General features: G+C 27.3%; 1 protein-coding gene across 1 annotated transcript; it reads left to right on the top strand.

Moving 5' to 3' along the window:
- Positions 1-966: 966 nt before the first annotated feature.
- LOC129615103 (PI-PLC X domain-containing protein DDB_G0269228-like) lies at positions 967-12,880 on the top strand. Its single transcript, XM_055530171.1, has 4 exons — positions 967-1,005; positions 11,119-11,863; positions 12,289-12,615; positions 12,705-12,880. Exons 1-4 carry the CDS (start codon positions 967-969, stop codon positions 12,878-12,880), a joined length of 1,287 nt encoding a protein of 428 aa, XP_055386146.1.
- The last annotated feature ends 1,946 nt before the right edge of the window (positions 12,881-14,826 follow it).

Here is a 14,826-nt window from a genome sequence, read left to right as displayed (position 1 = left end):
TTTAAGTTTTCTTAGTTAAATGATAAATTGCTTTAAGTGCCTGAAAAATTTTTTTGAAATCAAATTATACTTTGAAAATTTAATACAATAACATAAACGCAATATGGAAAGTACATATCATGGATATGTTTGGATTGTAAACAGGAGTTTTTATATATTTCCAGCTTTCGTAAACATATGAGAAGAATTCACAATAATATTAATTTATTAATATTTTTTAATTTCATATAAAAATTCAATTAAATTATTCAATTATGAAGTTTATTGAAGCAAATACAGGAACAGCTACGTAGAAGAAGATGATGCAATACCAGAATCTGATATAATTGACATAGAATGTGAAGATTTATTGCAAACTCTAAGTGAAATTTGCAGCGATTTGTCTTTTATCAAATATATTTCACGTAGAAGTAAGACAAAGTTATTTAATTTGCTTTTTTTACTTGGTCGTAGAATTGAATTCAGCCACAAACTCTATGAATGGAAACATGAACACCATCCTTAAAATCTGGACGCTCTTTTAAAATTAGTGATGCAACATCTACTTCAAATTTGAACTGAAGAATCACAAAATTTATGTGTAAGAAGCATTTTTATTTACACATGATTGCATATATTCAAAAAAATATTTCCTAAATTTAATTGATTTTTTTTAAGCATTTAAAAATTCATTTAAATTTATTTTTAATTTTTAAGATTTTTTAGATGTGAAATGACTCCAAAGTTCGACAAAATAAAAGGTAAGACTGAAAGTAGTCTTTTAACTGAAAGTGATAGAAATTACATTTCTCAAGGATTATATATTATTTTGATAGGAAAATTAACCTACCACGTTTGTATATTGAAGTTATACTCTACATTGCACACAAATTGAGGAAAATTTACCCGGGGAAATAAAGCAAGGAAAAACAGAAATAAGAAAAGTCAAATGAAAGTTCGGCGCGTATATTTTTATATTGTTTTAGAATGCGTGGTATAGCAAAGAAACAAGTAACAAATCAACAGGTAAATTTCCTTACAGATTGTGCAACAAAAGAAGGACCTCCTTGAGTTAAAATTAAATCGGATTATTGTGTTTAATTGAGTTTAGATAAAAATATAGAAGCAGAAATAAATGGTACAGTAGAATGTAAAATTTGAACTATAAAAAACTTTCATTACAGAGACAGAAGCACGAGAAATAAAAGCGTGGCTAAAATACAATTCAGGTGATATATCAATTATTAAAAAATGGGAATGATCCATTTCGTATAGAAAACAAGATAAAAAAAAATTGTGAGAATATTCGTGAAATAATAAATGAACGGCCAACGTTAAAAACTTGCAAAGGACTGAAACTGGAAAAAAAATAAAAATATTTAAATCACAAATAAACGTTACTCTCTTTTTATAGAAAACTATAGATTTCCATTATTTTTGGACAGAAGGCGACAAAAAATTTTATTTAAATTGGGGAATTTTCATGAAAATATATCACTCAAATATAAGAAGGAGTTAGAAACAAGAACCGACACAAGGGACACAACAAAATGTAAGTCTATGAAATATATTGCATTTATAATTACATCATTGTTATTTTGCTACACAATTTACATTTTTCCATAAAATTTTAAAACAATCAGTAATTCTAAACCGGAATAAATCTCTTTTATTTTTTTTACAGCAACAAAGGATGCTTATTTAATATACCTGATACATTATGTATTGAAACCGACAGTTGTAAGAAGTTCTAAGTTAATAAGAAAGGCTTCAATAGACGACTCGATCAATTCATTTTTCAAATTTATAAATGGACAACTCAATGCACATATTATTAGTAAAGAAATGATTCAGCCTTGCATTCTATGCTTAGGAAATGATGTCTGGGATTCATCTAAATAATATGTTTGTATATATAACATAATATATGAAGTTGAAAATTTTGTGAAAGCGCTAAACATTTTATTCAAATCGTTTTATATATAAATATTCAACACTGACTATCCCAACTATTGCTGAAATATGTGGATATTTATTGAAACCTTTTTTTTTGGAGTAGACATTGGTCGTGATAAAAAAATCCAAATATAGAAAATCTTAAAAAGTTTTTATATACGAAAGGTGATTCAGAAAAAAATATTCAATAAATCTTAGTAAATATTGAGAACAAATTTTATTATTTAAAAATACAAACTAAAGGTTTTTCATTCAGTTATAATATGAAAATATAAAATGAAAAAACAAAAACTACTAAAACAACTTATGTTTGTAAACAAGTGTTTTATGTGGCCATATGTCTTATATTAAAAGTGTCCATCAAGGCAAAGAGTGCAAATTCAATTAAAAAGCAACATTCTGAAATTCAACAAAATATAGTTCTTTGAACTGTACTTTTCAACCACAAATAATCCTTTACGGAAACGGATTTTCCAATAATAAGTTCCTTTAATACAATGGGAATATCCGTAAATATCTTTTGGGTTAAAGGAATCTAGTTCGTTAAAAAACTAAAATTCAACAGTAAAATTTCCCTCACTGCAACAGAAAATTCCGTTGAAACCACAACTGTTTCTTTAAATCAACAAAACATTTTCCGTAGTCTTGAAAAACAATTTCTTTCAAAACAATGGAAATATTTGTAAAAATATTTTAGATTAACGGAACCCAGTTTGTTAAAAAAAGAAGGCTTAACAGCATACTGTCCGTTGTTGCAGCAAATTATTCCGTTAAAAATTTTTCTGTACAACAGAAAATACTGTTAAAACAACATATATTTTTTTTCAAAACAACAAAACGTGCTCCGTAGTTTGAACCGGAATATTCCTTTAACATCGCAAAATTTTTCGTAAAATATCTGGCGATAAGCAACGGAAGAAAACAACTAACTACGGACCTTTTTCAACGAAAAAGTGCGTTGGATCAAAAACTACGGATTTTCCCATTGAAAGAATGGAACTTTTAGTTGATTTTACATACTTTTTATTTTGGGTATACTAGTCAAATATACATTTTTGTGTATATAAAGAGAAATAATCAACCGATTTCATAAAGAGGAATAATCAACCGATTAAGGCAGTGAACATATAAATTTTGTGGAAAGATCAGGGCTCGGAAACTGATCTGAGGGCCGATTTTACATTTTTTACAATATCTACGGAACGGATTGATGGAATTTCTTGAAATTTGATATTTGAGTTCGGGTTGTTACAAAAACTAACCGGCGAGCATTTCTGGGAATTCGGTAGCACAAAGCAAAACTCTACTAAGAGCCAAATTTACATTTTTCTAGGTACGTTAAGTATAAGCTTACTAATGCCCTAAAAATTAAAAAAAAAAGGAATAAATTTTGATGTTATATGGCAGCTAGCCGAACCGGTACCCCGGTCATGTCCAATTTAAATAGGGTTCTGGCACTTACTACAATTAATTGTTTGTGAAAATTTGGTGAGTTCAATTAGTTTTTGAGTTGTCGCTGGGACGGACGGACAGACAAGTCAACCCAGAATTCGACGCTGATCAAAAACATACACTTGAGTCTATATCTCAGAACATTATTTCTTAGCATTACAAACGGTAAGGCAAATTTAGTATACCCCTCGAACATACGTTCGTACGGGTATAAAAATGGAAAGTGAACAGAAAAATGATAATTTATATTCACAGCAATGAAATTTTGGGGTATGTAATTGTAATGAGTGAAAACGTTTTAGTCAGTATAAACCGACCGAATTATACCTTGCACCTAGACAATCTGAGCCTAAAAATTTGTTTTTTAAATATCTAAAATTAGCTTTCATTGCTGCGTACCAATAACTCGAACCTGTGAAACCACCGATATGTCTGACCAATTTCACCGATATGTCTGACCTATAATTAGACACACAACTGTCAAGTTTCATAATTTTATCTTTATTATTTTCTTGAATATTTTAAATTAGCTTTTGGAGTTCCATGACAACTATTCGAACTTGTCAAGCTATTTTAGCAAAACTCCAAGGATATATCTGATCTAAAATTGGACACATGACTGCCAAGTTTCATGAATCTGATTATTATTTTTCCAAATATTTAAAATTAGCTTTTAGGGTCTATAATTGGACACATGATTGCCGAGTTTCATGAATCTAACTTTATTATTTTGCACAAATATTTAAAAATAACTTTCGGAGTTGTATGACCAAACCATTTATTAAAATATTTAGAAAAACCTCTTTGAGTTGTATGGCAGCTACCCGAATCCGTTGTCCGAATTAGACCAATTACAATAGTAGCCGTTGTTGGCAGAAAAGAAACAACTTGTAAAAGTTTGGTGTCGATTGTATTATTCCTTCTTGAGTTATCGTGCGATCAATTTTAAAAAATTATTTTTCAAAATCGTACAAATTTATTTTTTTGTTTTCATTTTATTTATATTCCATATGTACAGGAACTAAATATTCTAAATATAATATTCTAAACGATTACTCAAATTGAAATATTTTGTTAATGTATTTATACAAAATGTAAAGAAAGTCTTTTCAAAATGAAAAAATTTTAAAAAATTTACTTTCAGTCTTTAATAAGTTGCATGCATGCATTGATTTTGATTTTTTTTTGAAAATGTCAGTTTATTAATCCTTTATGGAACATAATTGCGTTAAAATAATTTTTCTAATGAGGAAACCACAAAAGAAAAGGGACAAAAACGAAGAAGTTCGAAAAATTACAATGTAAATAAAGTCTTTTCAAAATTAGATTTTTTAATCTAATATTACGCAAAAAAATAAAATGCAGCTACAATTGTTAAATATAATACTTTTCGTGGTAGCCCGTAGATTTGGAACAGCCCAAAGTCATCGTTTCATAGAACTAATCAATTTTTCCATATCAATTTAATCCGAAATTTTGGACAATTCTTCTATAATATGTTTTATAAGGTCACTTTTGTATTTTAGTATACTTTTCGCCACACTTTACTTCAAGTGGGCCCAAAAATTCTCAATTGGATTAAGGTCTAGACTTTGGGGGAGTGTTTCGAACACTTTTGGGCAGTTATGAAGCAAACAGCTTCTTACCAAATAAGATTTATGCTGCAAGCGGTTATACCAATAGAATTTATAATAACCAACAAAACCACATTTTTCGACTTTGTTTACCAGGTTCGTTTTTAAAATGTCTAGATATTGTTGCTTATCTATATGACCATCTTAAAAAAACAAGTATAACACCCCGTGACAACATATACAACTTCAAAACATTACAGATAATTTTCCAAAATTATCTGTAATGTACAGATAATTTTGGAATTTAAAATTTACAGGTTTTTGCCAGAGAAAAACAAAAATCTGATTTAACCCTTTGTTGACTGGCGCTACTCTCAAGCATCACCAACTTTAAATCGTTTAAAAATTGTAAATATACATTAGATTTAGGTTAAGATTTAAATATTACTCTTGCTCAGCAAACCATTTCACTTATTATACAAATTTGAATTAATGCATGAATTTAACCATTATCCTTAACCGGGACAGTTTTGTAATTTATGTTGACCTGTAATTCTAATTATTAATTATAACAATTTAGTTAAATGCACTAAATTTGAAATGCAAATTTTTAAAAAAATTAATATAGCAAAAAAAATTAAACACTTACACTGTTTAGTTTTATATTTTCGAAAACTTTCACAATAGAGTTTCACAATAAAATTCGTAAACAAATGGCAAGTGAATGAAAAGTATGCGAGAATAGCATTCTGTAGCACCATTTTTGCTACTTTCGCATTAGCAAATTTGCTATATTCGATTTACCTAGTGTCGAAATTTTAGATGTGAAAATCGTTTTGCGAAAGAAGCACTACATACTGGATTCAGAAAAATATTAATAAAAATAGTTTTCAAGACACAGCTCTTTGAAGGAAAATATAGAGAAATGCTTTGCGCTTGCAACTACATGTCTAACAGTGTTGCGATATTAGTATCTTAAATGCCAAATTTAACATAATGGATTTTAGTTTTGCATTGAGATTTCAACAGATTACGCCAAGCGCATTTTTGGCATAATACCGTTTTGGAGAAGCAGCATTGAAAATTCTTTGAAAAAAAAGTTCTAAAGGTTTTATTTTTGTAGACAGCTTTCATTGTGTGATATATGTTTCACATCTATTTTATTCAACAAATGCCACTGATTCGAATTTTGTAATCTAACTATTTTTCATTTTGAATATTAAGACAAAAAAGATGGTTTCATTTATTTTCATATCAATGGGTAGTAAGTTACATAATACAAAAATTTTTTATTTTTTAACTTAACTCATTCAAATTACCAAGTTTCTTAAACTTGTAATTTAATTACTTGAAAAATACATTGTATTCCAAATCTAGCAAATTTTTCTATTAAATTTATTCGATCAAATATTCCAATAATGTATTGGAAAACTATTTTAAGTTGTTGCAATATTATTCTCAAGAGGTGCAATATATATAAACAAATATAAATAATAATAAATATTTTTTAAGTTTTACTTTAAAACAAAAATTTTCAACTTATCTCTTTTTTGATATATTACACATACCTTATAGTGGAAGTTAGATTAAAATAAAGTTGTGTCAAACCAATGGTTTGTGAAAATACAAGTCTAGCTATTACTAAAATTACTTTTATTCATATAGATATAAATTGCATAAATTTAGGATGAGCATTCTTTGAAATAAAACAAGAAAAAATTAGAGTGGCGTTAACACAATGCTCGAATTCAAGGGTTAGTTGCGTGATTTTAATGACATGTATATAATCATTTGGAAAGCTTACAGTTCCGGAAAGTGCCAAAAATTCAAATTTCAGAAATTTCGAGAGATGATAACTTGAGAGGGGGTGGATGTGGGAGAAAATTTTGTTCTAGTGAAATGAACTATTTATTATTATCCAAGAAGAGCTAAAATTTCAAAAATGTGTAAAAAACGAATTTTAGATAACGGTAAATTTTAGCTGCATTTTATATATGTAAAGTTCAAATCTATTGTTCGACAGTAGAAGAAGTCAGCCACTACTTTTGTGCGTTGACATTGTTTAAGCAATGTTTCAGGTTTTGCTAAAATCAATACTTAAATAATGGCATTTTTAGGGATTTGAGGCACTATAACTTTTAAAGCAGAGAGAAAGGTAAAAATTTTGTTCTACGGAAATAAGTTTATTTTGTTAGTAAAGATCTATCAAATTTAAACTTTCTTCACGGGTATACAAGTTTTGAAAACGGTTCAACGAATGAACGGACTTACAATTTGAAAGTAATAAGCACAGTTTTTTGCTAGAAGTGCTAAAAAATACGCCCCTGTAAAAAATACGCGAACGAAATACGTACGTATATATTAGCATTGAAGGAATTAGAATATACGTATCAAGTTTTTCTTTATTTTAAATTTTATTTGAGAAATAACATATTCAGATAATTATCGATTTATTTTGTAAAATTGTTTTTAAGTAATGAGATGTTTTTTTTGTTCGTTCTCTGTAAAGTTTATAAATTGCCTTTTAAAACATTTTTCCAAATATATATCGAGATTAGATTAATACTATTATAGAAAAATATCAAATTATTCAACAACACGTAAACATAAGTATATAATATAATAAAATAAATATTAACGAATTTTATCAATAGAATTGAATAAATTATAGGAAAATAGTTAATGAAAAACTAAAACAATAAAAGTTAAAAAAGTCATTTCAAACATATAACGTAAAGGTAATTTTTTATACCCGTACGAACGTATGTTCGGAGGGTACACTAAATTTGCCTTACCGTTTGTAACGCTAACATATAACGGTCTTAGATATAGACTCAAGTGTATGTTTTTGATCAACGTCAAATTCTGAGTTGATTTAGCTTTGTCTGTTCGTCCGTGCATCCCAACGATAACTCAAAAACTAATTGAGATAAGTTCACCAAAGATTTATTGTAGTTTATTGTACCGGATCGGGTAGCTGTCATATAAATTAAAAATTTATTCGGCTACATCTCAGAAACTATAAAAGTTGTGATATTGAAACTTCACACAAACGAATATATTAGTAGGGCCAATGTGTCTCATAAAAATCGTTGAAATTACTTGGCTCTTTCTGATACCTGCCATACAACTTCAAAAGTTATTTTACTATATTTCAGAAACTATTAAAGCTATGGTACTTCACACAAGTGAATATATTAGTAGGGCCAATGTGTTTGATAAAAGTCGTTGAAATTGCTTGGCTTCTACTGGTAGGTGTCGTACAACTTCAAAATTTATTTGGCTATATCTCAGAAACTATAAGGGCTGTGGTATTGAAATTTCACACAAACAAATATATTAGTAGGGTCGATGTGCTTGATAAAATTCGCTAAAATTTCTTGGCTCTTTCTGGTAGCTGTCATACAACTTCAATAGTAGTTTGGCACACACAGTATTTTGAAAAACACATAGTACTGAAATTTTGCATAAATTAATATGGTAATACGGCAACTTAAAGTTATAGTCTGCCCCATAGTTAGTTATGACATCTTTATTCACACATACGATAACAAATTCGCACTGGTATCACAGAATTGACAAGGTCAACTCTATTTTTTTTCTCGTTTTTATTATAAAATTAATTTGCTTACATATATGAACACTTACTTTCTTATGCACTATGTACATAAGTGAAAGTGAAGCATTTTTTATAAATATTAAGTAGATACACATATGCACATATGTATATGTGTTACATATATGTTTGCGTTCACAAGTTGATACACATATGTACATATATGTGATTTTTTTACGTTATTTTATATTTTACTTAACTATAAACATAAAATTAATTTTAGAATTGCATAACTTTATCAGAAATGTTTCATTAGATCTAAAGATTTTTTTCTCTCCTAGAAAGTGGTGCGCTTGGGTATGTATAGCTTTCTTTGAGGGTTGTAACTCTGTCACAACGGGGCGCTGCAATTGTATATATATTTCCACTTTAATGCATGTTTATATTTATATTTATTCTGCATTAAATACGCATTTTATTTATAAATTTTTGTAAATATTTTTTATGTATGTACATGTATTGGTAAAACTTCATTGTTCTAAAAATAAGCATTTGCATTATTTACCCTATTTGGTTACCCTACTGTTACAATTGTACTTCTAGTAGGTAACTTTAATGTTAACTTGTCAATAGATATAATAGCAGGACTTGACCTCGACGTAATATTTTTATTGTATCGAAATTTTTTGCTTCCTGAATTATAACAAATGTTCAATATCGTAAACAATAAAAAGATTTTATTAATAATTAAATTCTTTTTAGTTTCTTTATCGCAAAAAAAACCTACTCTAATATTTCCAAACATGCACATGCAAATAGACATAAAGAGTGTAATAGTTATTTCAAAACTTTACGAAATAAACATGCCGAAAAAAATTAATAAATAAAAAATTATATTGACATGTAATTAACAAATTCAGTCTAATTGTGGAGCTATTTACCGTATAATTTATGTAAATTCATTTTTAAAATATTTTTAAAATATAATTTTTTAACCAACATTAATACGTTTCTAATAAAAAAAATATATTTAAGGATTTTTTCTTAACAAAAATCTTCTAATCTACTTCTACATGCATTTGGAACCTCAGGTATGTAAACTACCTAGTAGTTACTAGGTAGTTTATTTTCTGTTCAACTTTCTAGCAGTCCGTAAAAGAATATAAATAGGTAATGAGTAAAATTATCAGAGTTTTCAAAAGTTGCCACTAATATTTTCAATATTTTTACTTACACACATAAAAGTCTTATTTATCACCAAGAAAAAACTACCAACGCAAAAAATCATAGATTAATTAACAAATAATAAGAAGAACTCAGAACAAATTATCACATTATGTATTTCGTATTTCTTCAAACATTCTGTATTTTCAGCAAGTACGAATCGCTTTTTATGGTTAACTCACCAATTTTTATTGTTAAATATATCTGCAAGACAAAAAACAGATTGGATTTACAAGCAATCGCAACATATCATAAATTTCAACAATTTAATTCTTAAATATTCATAAAAATTCTCATAAGTTTGGGAAAATAATCATCATCAGATCCTGTTTAAGCTTGCTTTCAATGTGAAGGCTTTTTAATTTTTCTACATTCTTCAATACTTTCTAAAACAAATTGTAAGTTATTCGCTTTTAACCTGTTGACATTAATCTAATTCTAAATAAAATTTAACTAATTCACTTGATTTACAGTTATTATATTAAATATTGTAATTAAAAGCAATAAAAATTATTTTCTTTACTTAAAAACGTATTAATATTCCGTAAAATATTGTTATAATAGAGAAAATGAGGAAGGACCCTCGTTAATTCTTCATCTGCATAAATTTTTATATATTTTAAATTTTTCTGAGTTGATTTTCTACAGAAAAGTCCATGCAAGTGAAGAGCTAACGACACGTCTGACACATTAATTATTTCAAAACTAGAGGTTCATTTGAGATACACTAACTAATTTTTTGGAAAAATTATGATTTATCATTTTAGTTGTTTAACTATTATTTCTCAAATCACTATAATACTAAATATAAAACTTTGTATTTTTACAAAAGTAATGTAAAAAGTTCGTAAGTTGTTATAATGCTTTTTGTATTAAGAGTATGTTGAGCAACGACACTTACATTTACTGTGTTTATAACCTATGAACTATAGAAAAAAGCAAAAAATATACGTATCTAAGTATCTACATACTTAAATGTAACGTGATTTTTGCTAATATAAAAAAACATTTGCAGCTTTTATTGAAGAAATTCAAATGTTTCTAATCTTTTGATAAGAAAACAATAGGACACCATGTCGAAAAATAGCAAATATCGAAACAGTTTTAAAAAAGCTTTGAATAACATCGTACTTAGTTTAATCTGTGATAAAAAAAAGAATTAAAGCAATTCTGCAAAAATCGCTAAAAATAAAAATTTTTATGTCCTTGGAGAAGAAGTTATAAATGTTTCGGTTTCCTCAAAATCAACCAAAACGCTTATTGTTTTACTAGGTAATAGTAAAATTTAATATACTAGAAATGAACATTAAAAGTGTAATATTCTTAATTTTCGTAACTTCAATAAATGGATATCCGACACAAAAAAATTATAAACAGCCAATTGAAATTAAAAATGATCAGATATTCTTGAATGTAATAATTAATGCAAAGACAAGATCTTTAGAGATAACCATTAAAAATGCACGTTTAATTGAAGGAGATCTTATTGTTGTTACAAATAGTGAACCAAAGGAATTTCCAAAGTTAAATAATCTTGGAACTAATTCAGAAATTAATTACGAAAAAACACAAAAATGGAAAGTAAATGCAGATACAATTTTGGGTAAATATGAGCCGAAACAAAAAGATGATTGGATAAAAACTAATTTGAAATTTAATTATGAGGAATCAGAAAAAATTGACTCAAAAACAGAATGCTATAGTCATTGGATTAGTTATATTGATAAGGATGGTAATATTTTATCTAAAAGCTGTATACGTGCCTATCCAACATGGATGAATGATATGAAGGATAGTATACAAAATTTTAATATGAAACAAATATTTATTCCCGGTTCTCATGACGCAGGCTCATATCGTTTAAATTTCAATCCCGAAAAGGATGAAACTGTAATAACAAAATATTCACTAACACAAGATGACAACATCAAGTCACAATTAATGCATGGTATTAGATACTTAGACATAAGAATGGGTTATTATGCTTTCACAAAAGATAAATTTTTTATGGTTCATGGTATTACAAAACAGAGACCTTTAAAAGAAGCTTTAGAACAATTGAAAAATTTCGTCATTGAAACAAATGAAATAGTAATTTTTGATGTCAGAAAGTTTGAACTAGGTAGGTTATTTAGAAACAAAAAAATGCTAGATTTTTCCGAACGATTGCGAAACGCCTTCGTATTTAACGAAATTCGATTTGCATGAATTATTATTTCCAAATGTTTTCCTTTTTTGTGAATAAATATTATACAGTTTTGCATATGTAGGTATACAAGGAAATAATTTTTTTCTTCATTAAACTGATAGTCATTTAAGTGTATGTTTAACTAAAAGAATAACGTATTTTGCAAAAATATTTTGAATTGATATAAATATTTAAGATAATTGATATATTATTTAAAATCAAGCTACAATTATGTAACACTAACTGTAAATTATTTCCAATTTGAAAACTTTGGCATTTGCTTCTAAAAATTCTGTAAAATATGTTAATGTATGTGCATGTGTGTACAATTAAATGTTCAATCAACCATTTAATTAAAGGTTTCCAAAATATTGAAGTTCACCGTGAACTTATAATGTATATAGAGAGCTATATTGGAGAATATTTAGTTGATGCTACTCATTCTTGGGATATTACATTAAACGAAATTTGGAATAGTGGAAAAAATATTATTTTGACGTATGGCGATTCCAGTATGAGGAATGAGTTTCCTAATATTTTATTTAATATTGTACAACATCGATGGGGTAATAAAGACGACTGGTCCAGTTTGGAAGAATATCTTAGAGGTCTGCACGGACATTTAACTGCAAGTGCTCAATCTGATATGGCTGAATTAACTCCGAATGCATGGGGTATTATAACTGGTAAATTAACAATTTTATTTTGATTTCATATTGCGATATTAATAATTTAAAAAACTTTTAATTAATTAAATTTAATTTAATTTTCATAGATAAATATGGTGGACTTCGAAAAATGGCTGATGACGTTAATCCAAAAGTATATGAATTATATTCAAAACATTTAGGGTTTACAACAAATATTTTAAGTGTTGATTTTCACCGTGGAATTGCAGTAACCGAATTAGCTATTCACTTTAACCGATTACGAAAACATACTCAACAATAATTTTAATAATTTTTTTAAATAATAAAGTTGGGTCAAACCAATGGTTTGTATTGTAGCACTTTTCCCTTCAACAATTGAAAATACTACTTTTAAAAACAGTCTATGTATATCCACCAAACTATTAAAATTATTTTCATTCATAAACAAAACTATTTCTAGGATTGCATATCTTTAGGATGCAGATATATAGGATATTTAGGATTTATGCAGTCTTTGAAATAAAGCAAAAATTAAGGGGTTAACATAATGCTCGATTTTAAGTGTTAATTGTGTGAGTTAAGAAAAATAATTATATTTTTTAATGTCATGGAATTTACCGTTAGCTTTTTGCGTTTATAGAAATTTGAAAAAGTTTGCGGTTTCGGAAATATAACGTGCCAAAAATTCAAATTTTATAAATTTCAAGAGGCGATAACTTGAGAGGGGGTGGAGATGGAAAAAAATTTTCTTCTAACGAAAATGGCTGGGGTCTAGAAGAAAAACGACATCAAAAATTTGGAAAAAACGGACTTTAGATAACGATAAATTTGAACGGTCATTTTGTTTTTCTAAAGTTTCAAAAATGCTTAGGGTTTCATTGTACTAAATAGTTGAAAAATAGCATTTTTGGGGTTTTGGGGGGGTATAACTTCTAGAGGGGTTGAGATAGGTAAAAATTTTGTTCTACGAAAATAAGTTTCTAGTAAAGATCTATTTACGTGTGAAATTTCAGCTTTCTAACTTCAAGGGTGTAGAAGTTTTGTAAACAGACACACCGACAGACTGACGGACGGACAGAGTGAAACCAATAAGCACTTTTTTTCAAAAAATTTTTGGAAAAGTGCTAAAAAGTAAAAACGACATATTGTTGTCATTCCTTTCTTAAACATTTCTTGAATTTTCCTTTGGTTTGACCGCCAAGTATGAAAGCAAAATTACATTAAAAGATAAGATAAACACATCATTTTTGCTCAAGTTACGTATGTATAAAAATATTATTTCTTCTTTTAATAAACTTTCAAAAGAGTGTTAATCCATTGATTTACCTCTATATCTTATCTTTGAATTTAATAATTGAACAACAATATTTCCAAGAGTTTATTTTAGGTAAAATAAGGATTTATCAATAGCGCAAAATATGATATACGCTATAAAATAATTTAATCAAATTTTAATCTCAGACTATACGCCCAGCTCCATAAATTATCGATATTTACTGTTCGATTATTGTGACAGCATTTACGAGTAATACTCGAAAATACAATTCAATAATCAAAAAGAAAGCATAACTTGCTTGCGTATTTTACGTTAACTTTTCTCAAAATCAACTTATATATTTAATTTTAAAACGTAATTTTGTAAGATAGAAGATTGGGAACTTTTGCTGAGTTCTCTAAAAGTTAGTAAAAAAATTCGATATCAATGTTTTTTCATCAATAAGTCATTAACATCTCAGAATAAGCCACAATTACTTATTTCAAAACTATTTATTTACAAAAACATAACACTTCTAACAAATTCTGATTAAAAAATATTATACCATATTCATAGCCAATTAACAGCTTCTTCCTTTTAAAACTTTTATCTACTTTTATTCATTAAAAACAATTAGTTTTTATAAATTATTTTTTATTACTTTAATTTTTCAAAAGCTAAAAATAATTTTGTTTTGCCGTTTTATTTTCAACATTTACCCAATATATTTTGTTCGAAAGAAAAAAATACTTAACTTTTTAAATACAACAAAGTGTTGTATATAAGGGAAAATATTTTCAATTTTGAAAAAATATATATGACATCGAAATATATATAGTAAAAATCACACATCGTAAATTTTTTTTACTTTTTGGCCTAAAAAAAGCGTTAGTAAACAACTTTGGAGTTGACAAGAGATGTACCATCAACTGTACCAAAAAGCTCTTTCTATAAGATGTATTTCGGTAAGCGAATATTTTCATAAATTAAAA

The sequence above is a fragment of the Condylostylus longicornis genome, unplaced genomic scaffold (genome assembly GCF_029603195.1).
Source record: "Condylostylus longicornis isolate FDR11 unplaced genomic scaffold, ASM2960319v2 ptg000135l, whole genome shotgun sequence".
NCBI lineage: Eukaryota > Metazoa > Arthropoda > Insecta > Diptera > Dolichopodidae > Condylostylus > Condylostylus longicornis.
The sequence above is the reverse complement of the archived record's forward strand: the minus strand, read 5'-3'. Positions and strand labels throughout refer to the sequence as shown.